The following is a 7500-nucleotide window of genomic DNA, read 5'->3' on the forward strand; positions in this document are numbered from 1 at the left end:
GGGTCAATAGGTGTGGTTCTCTCCAAATTTTCTTAAGTTTACTATTCCGTTTGTTGGGCCAGGGAGCCACCTTTGTCAGATTTTTCACCTGAGACTCCCCCCCCCCCCCCCCCCACCCCTCCTCCTCTCATCTGGCACACTGATTGCCTGTGGCAATGCAAATTGGAATGTTACTGATTATTTATACCAAATTACTGTTGATAGGAGAACTGGAATACCACTGAAATCTAAGATTCCAGTGAGAATGGCCAGTGACAAGACCTTAAGAGGTAGAACGCAAAACAACACGCAGAGAGGTGCAAGAGGAAGGCAGAAAAAAGTTGAAGTTGACGAGATTCAGAACAAGGCACCAAAAGTAGAGGAAGATCTAGATAATAAGAGTGGTGAGATTGAGGGTGATGTAGAAGTCGAAGAGGAAAGTAAGTTCTTAAGGAAGAAAACACAAAACACAAATCGGAGGTCTACAAGAGGAAGGCAGAAAAATGTCGAAGACTCACAGAATGTCGAGCCAGAAGCAGACGAAGCTCAGAATCATGAGAATGATTACGCCGAGGGTGACGTTGAAGTAGGTGAAGACTTGTCAAATTCTAACAAAGATAAAAAACAGAGCGTTGGAGAAGAGGAGCTTGCAGATTCTGTAGCTGTAGGAGCTTGTATCAGTGAAGCCGAGAAGAAGGGGAAACGTAGAGCAAAGAGCTTGCCAGTCACTTCTAAACAGCGATCACAGAAGTCGACAAGAAAGCTAAAGAAAGGCGATGAGAATGCAGTTGTGGCTTCAGATGAGGAGTTACTTCGCGGCGGAAAGAAAGCTGAAGATGGAGCGGCTAAACTGAGTGGAAGTAAAACCAGAGCACAGAGGAAAAAAGAAGCTAAACAGAGCAAAGAAGATGGCAACAGAGAAGAAAGACGAGGAGATGCTGACGGTGATGTTGAGGATGGAAGTGCGGATGTTGAACTAAGTGAAAGGAAAACAAGGGGACAAAGAAGAAAGGAGGCAGTTGCTAAACTGAATATAGAAGATGGAGATGGTGAAGAAAGGGAAGAAGAAACTGAAGAGGCTGTTGTGGATTCGAAAATTGAGGATGCTGTATACATTGACGGAGAAGAGATGGCATTGGAAAACAAAGGGAAGGGAGAAGAGGATTCTAATCATAAAGTGGTTGTGCAAGGTGTCAAGACACAGGAATTGGATACTACTGTGCAAAGAAAAGGAAGAGCTGGAAAGACAAAGGATAAGAATGAAATTGAAAATGATGGAAAGTTCGGTGAGGTGGCCAATAAGAGGAGAGGGAGAAAATCTTTGAGGGATCAGAAAACGGGACAGTCAGAGGGGCAGAGGTTGATTGAAGAGGCGGAGGTTTCGCTTAAAGCCAGGAAAGGGAAGAAAGGAAAAGGGAAGGAAACAACAAAGGTTAGCCCCGATGGAGGGCAGAAAGATGTTCTTGATATCGTTGGTGAGTTGGATGAAGAGCTTATGTTATCTAATAGAACTGTTCGGGAGTCGGTCAGTAACAGCTCCAGTGCGTCAAGTATTGTATCATCCGGCTCCGAATCCAAGAAAAAGGCCGGGACCAAACGAAGAAAACAGTCAAGTGTGTTGCCACCATATGCATTAAGAGGAAGCAAATCAAAGAACTTGAAAATCTCTGCCACAATGAACAGCCATGACAGTACAACTGAGTCGGAGCTTAGAACAGACGCCAAGAAACCGAGGCTAGAAGAAGAGAGAAATAAATCAAACATTGCTGGTGAGACGTCAAGGAAAGGAGGTGCCATTGGTTCTGGAAAAGGTGGTAGGGCTGTGCGTACTGGAAGGAGGTCTGCTGGAGGAAAGAAGCCTGTGGCACAAAGGAACAAGTCTGAAGTTACTCACGACAAGTCTGTCTCCTCAGCAGCACACAATAATGACGAGGATGATCATGCTGATGTCTTTGGGGATTCAGATGAGGTTCATGGTGAAGGGGATGGGAATTTTTCAGTCCAAGAAGCTGATGGGGTGGAAGACAGGTCATTTGAAGAAGTTCCATCAGAGGGCATCACTCCAACACCATTTCTCAAACCTGCTGCTAAATCAGCCACTGCATTGAAGTCAATCCTTAAATCTGGAGGCAGCGTTGGACGAGCAAATACAGGTACATGAAACCTTGTAAGAGCTGTGTTGTACAAATGTGACCACCTTATCTATATTTTTATACTGAAAAAATAATGATAATAATAAACTCCCATTTACAACAGGGATAGTTGCAAGAGAGGTGGGGGGGGGGAACAATAGGGAAAAGAAGAGGGGGCTCTCTTGATTTTCTTCTCGTTGTTCTCCTCTCCTCTCTTAGCCTGCATAACACTCGTTTGCTTTCCAAGCAAGCACGAGAAGCAAACGACAGCAACTGGAGAGATGGGGCACTTTTCCGCGCTATGTGCTTTCACGAGCGTCCCGCGATTTCGGAAAGGAAACGACTGCTTCACAGGCTATTCCTCTCTCCTCATCTACATCTGCTCACAAGTTACCGGTATCTCGAACACGATCTCGAACTTCTTACTGTTGTTTGCCCTCGGAACGTTAAGAAATTCACAGCTATTACTATTTAACAAATCAACGGCAGTTTTCTGTGGTCTATACTCTTACAGACCATAAAATGTTCAAAACTCAAGTGCAAGCGGCGAGTCGTTTCACTGCCAAGTTTTGAACATTTTGTTGCGTCATTTTATAGTCTATAAGAGTATAGACCATGCGTAGAAAACTGCTGTCGATTTGAATTTTACACTAACATGGAAAACGTACGAGCGGAATTGGCTTTATTTTCCGTTGAGAAAGCGCGCAGGTTACATCTGACACCATTTTTATTGTCTGTACTCTTATAGACAATAGCTACGAGCCAATCAAAGCGCTGAAATTTTGACAGTTGTAAATATTTTTTAGTGGTCAGGAAGCGACAGATGAACGCAGACAAATCACACTCAGGCGGCAGGGATGCTGCTGATGATAGCGTGCTACCAGTCAAACAACCAAACAGAAAGCGTCTGTCTTCAGTCAGCTTCGCGTCCTCTCCGTTTGTCCATGCGTCACCTGCAGACCTCACGCCGTCTGCGGGCTCTAGACGTTCCCCTCTTGCTTGCCTACCCTCTGGGCCCAATGGCAATAGTGATCTGTCCTTTACCCCATGGAGTGGTCGTACAGTTAGGTCGTCTGTGGGATCTGCTAGTAGTGTTTCTAGTACTGGTGATTCTGGTATTGATCGTGATGAGGAAGTTACCCTGACTCATGATGATGGACAACAGGAAGGTAAGATGAACTTACTACAAGTACCGTTTTAGAGTAATGAGGTTGTCGTAAAGTAAAAGTAAAGTAGTTTATTTAATGTCAATAACACGACGAGTGCTTGCGCAATCTCTCGAGCCAGAGGCTCATGATAAAGTGCAAGGCAATAATCCAGATCGATTTGGAAGTCGGAATTGTTGGTTTTCAGGAGAGAGGAAAACCGGAGTACCCGGGGAAAAGCCTCTCGCTGCAACGACGAAAACCAACAACAAACTCAACCCACATACTTTTTTTTTTTTTTAATTGCAACACGAAGAACACTACTTTACAAAACAAGACGAACACTACTTACAATACCACCTACAAGACGTTACTTATACTACTTACTATATAATACTTCCTTAGACTGCAATTCTTACCCTCTTTTTTACAGTTTTTTTCGCTTACACACCTTTGTACCTATTAAATTATAATTCAAAATGGGTTTCCATTTAGCCTCTAGCATCTTCCTATTATTAACCTTAGCCGCAATATGACATTCAGTTTCATATTTTCTTTTAACTAGTTCCTTATACGAAGGGAAGAAAGGAAGACTATTATTCCTACGGCAATTCCATAAATGTAGCTTACCTAAAACGATTAAGTAATTAAACAGAGAACAATTAGTATCTGTGACACCAATTAAAATAGTCTTTAACTCAAGTTTCCTTTGTTCTTTGGCTATAAGGATCCAATAAGATTCAAATTCTTCCCAAAATGCATGTGAGTAAACACAGTAAAAGAATAAGTGATCAATTGTTTCCTCACTAGTATTGCAAAAAGTGCAAAGATCGCTTTGTATTAAACCTATCTTAGCTAAGCGGAAATTTGTGAATAAAATGTCATTTAGTATTTTAAATTGAAAGCATTGCACATATGTCTCGCAGATACAGGACCTTATTAATGAGAAGGCCTTTTTTGTTTCCACATCATCAATAGAAAATTTTGATTTCAACTTTGTGAAGCCTCTGGACTCTGTCGCCTTACTGGATATAAGCAAACCGTAGAAATCCCTAGACTTGCTAAGTGCTGGATCAAAGATTTTATCACCGATTTTAAATTGCAGTGATCTGACATGATCTTTCTTAATTTCGTGGCATCGAATTCTTAGATGACTTGGTACTGCGCAACGAACACCAGTCCAGGTCAGAAAGTTGGAATCTTTTAAACCATTACGTTTTGCAAGGTTAAAGGACTCTGTGTTACTCAAATCAAATTTTAAGTCGCTTAAAAGAACAATATTTGCGCTATTATAATTATAATAGAATAAAGGTTTACCGTTTACTCTAATGTTATGATTGTTCCAGATGATTGTTTCACGTAGACTTACAAGATCAAATCTAGAACGAAAATCTGACCACCAGTGTAACATCTCCTTATAAAATATTGGGGAAATGTTATAGTCATTAATATTATAATCACAATGAAGAAAAAATTCTCCACCAAAAGGTTTTAGTAAATGTAATAGATACGCTTTCCAGGGATAAAAATTATCGCTTAGAAATCTTCCAATCCATGAAAGTCGGAGTGACATAATTGACCTTGTAAAATCAGTTACCTTTAGGCCACCAAATTCAAAATCATTTATTACTGCTGTCCTGGCGATTTTATCAGGACCCTTCCAAAGAAAATTATATATAATTGATTGAAGGGCCTTTATGAACTCCAAAGGAGAAGGGAGAATTGACGAGATGTATAAAACTTTAGGAAATAATAAACTCTTAATAATTGTAACTTTACCAAACAGAGAGAGGCCTCTCCAACTCCACAAGCGTATCTGAGATTTAATTCCTTTGAGCTTATCGTAGAAATTCTTTTGCACTGATTCTTCGTTATTGTAACTAAAGTGAACCCCTAAAGCTTTTACAGTTTTACGCCATTTCAATGCTAGAGGTGTTTCGATGTTATTACGGGAGGAGCCAATCCACATTGCTTCGGTTTTTGTATAATTCACCTTTAGGCCAGAACATTTTTGGAATTGATCAAGTAACTTAAAAAGGTATTGAGCAGATCTGATATCCGACACAAAAGCTGTTAAATCATCTGCATACTGCACCATTTTGAATTCTTTTTCATCTATTTTGATTCCATCTATTTCTGAACATGAGCGAATATCGACTGCTAGTAGTTCCACAGCAATGATAAACAAGTAAGGAGAAAGGGGGTCTCCCTGCCTTACACCTCGATTTATTTCAAAGCTAGCTGAGAGCGTTCCATTGTTGATAATACAACTTGTTATGTTACTGTAAAAGGTTTCTATCCATCTTGTAAGACTGGATCCAAATCCAAAGACTTCTAAGCAAAAAAAGAAAAAAAAAATGAAAAAGCAAAAGGAAGGAAAAACTTATTAATTGCAGCTGCAGGTTATCAGGGTCCAGTGAAAAGAGAGGTTTGAAAGATGCAGGTCTGTGTTCGTTATTGCATTGATTGGTGTCTCTGCGATTTATTTTGCCAGGTGGATGGGCCATTAAGGGAGTTCTCAGAAACCCGACGCCTACACCCAAGACCAGAAAGAAGTCTAAACCCAAGCGACCTACCGCCAGGAAACAAAACCACGGTAAGTCGAGTGTAACATTTGTAGCGTGACACGCTAGTGTGAACACTACTGTTGAAAACCTATGTCACGTACTTTCCTGAAGTCACTTATCCAATCAAAATTCGAGGCTGACATCCAGCAAGCCAATTAAGACCAAGGTGAATTTAGTGGGCTTCCCGAAAGGAATCCTCAGATTGTGATTGGATAATTGTTTCTACAAAAGTATGCAGTTTGTCACAGTTCTGTGTTGCAATGTACCCCTAGGAATTCCCCTAGGATTATTCGGTCGTTAGCTGCATTATGGAATGTTCTTGTAACACCGTTGTTTCTCGTTTTGCAGTAGACGCTGAAGATTCATCGGAGGAAGAACTTGGCAATGTAAGTCCGAATAGACCTTATTCGCTCTATACGCTAATTGTCCATTCCAAACCATGTGATATTTTCAGGGGAATCGATCCTTTGTCTTCTTGGAGTAAAGAATGCATACCAGCGTGAATATGACCAAAGAGGTTACTCCCTAGAGTACCGTCACGTGATCTGTAATGGGGCACCAAACAACGAAGCCAATAAAAGGTCTTTTCTTTATCAGTGAAATACCAAACATTTGGCCTTCATTTACATGGAATTAAACAATGCAGTTTACATTCTAGTATTTCCAACAGGAGGATCTCGAGAACCCAACATGCATTGTGTTTAATCCAGAGACCAAGGAGGAAGTTGAGATGGGTGAGGAATAAACTTCATATGCTGGTCACTATTAGTAGTCCTTTTTCCCCCTGCGGCTAATACAAACTTCTTCTGCATCGTTTGTTTTCACCCAGGGCCGGGTTGTTCGAAAGCCGATTAACGCTAATCCACGATTAAAAGTTCATCGAGGTTTCATCATCGCTCGTTTAAATGGGTTTAAAGGCTAATTTCAAGCTAAAGGTAAAGAAAAGACTTAATCGAAACTGAGGGCCAAACATTTTTTGGAAGAATCTTTGTTGATTAGCAATTAAACTCGAGTCAAAGTTTGCGTTAATCCAGGATTAGCTTAACCGGGCTTTGAGCAACTGGGCCCAGGTGTATAAATTGAAAGGGGAAGGGGGGGGGGGGGGTGGTAACCTTGTGATGGTCTAGCATTCCATCCAGGGGGAGTAGTAATACTCCAAGTCACTTCATGCTGGATTTCCTGTGATGGACTAGCATTCCATCCAGGAAGGGAGGGGGGTGTAGTAATACTCTTAGTCACTTCATGCTGGGTATCCTATGATGGACTAGCATCCCATCCAGGGGTGTACACCTCATTTTAATTTCTTCAAAGAACCCAAATAACAGACTCGGTGTTAACACTGCCCTTTCAGACCTCTTCCGCGCCCCAGGCATGCTACACTTCACGAATCCCTCGGGAAATCCCGTGACAGATGATGACCCGTTTATCGTTCACAAGTTCATATCTCAGCCTCTCTTTGGAGGTGGTCAAGTCATCTTGAGGCCTGGTGTAGAGAAAGGAAGACATTTCGTTCGAAATGACACAATGGTGAGTTAGGTATTTTCCTCAAAGAATCAGTTTTCATAAGGCGCGTTAACACTTCCAGATGTGAATGTTAATACTCCTTACTAACTGCCATACGTTTCCTTGCATGTTAGTTTCGAGAATTTGGTGTTAAATCAGAACAGCGTTATGAGT

The 7500-nt window shown here is 41.3% G+C and overlaps 1 protein-coding gene across 1 annotated transcript in view; it reads left to right on the forward strand.

Annotated features, from left to right (window-relative positions):
• Positions 1 to 7500, forward strand: part of LOC146450508 (uncharacterized) — a 16649-nt gene that overhangs the window by 1692 nt on the left and 7457 nt on the right. Inside the window, exons 4-9 of the mRNA XM_085100328.1 lie at positions 205 to 2132; positions 2918 to 3280; positions 5751 to 5852; positions 6172 to 6209; positions 6494 to 6557; positions 7175 to 7350. Coding sequence (XP_084956454.1) covers positions 205 to 2132; positions 2918 to 3280; positions 5751 to 5852; positions 6172 to 6209; positions 6494 to 6557; positions 7175 to 7350 — 2671 coding nt within the window. The remainder of the gene's footprint in view (positions 1 to 204; positions 2133 to 2917; positions 3281 to 5750; positions 5853 to 6171; positions 6210 to 6493; positions 6558 to 7174; positions 7351 to 7500) is intronic.

The sequence above is a fragment of the Pavona decussata genome, unplaced genomic scaffold, assembly GCF_977016875.1.
Source record: "Pavona decussata unplaced genomic scaffold, jaPavDecu1.1 SCAFFOLD_452, whole genome shotgun sequence".
Taxonomy (NCBI): domain Eukaryota; kingdom Metazoa; phylum Cnidaria; class Anthozoa; order Scleractinia; family Agariciidae; genus Pavona; species Pavona decussata.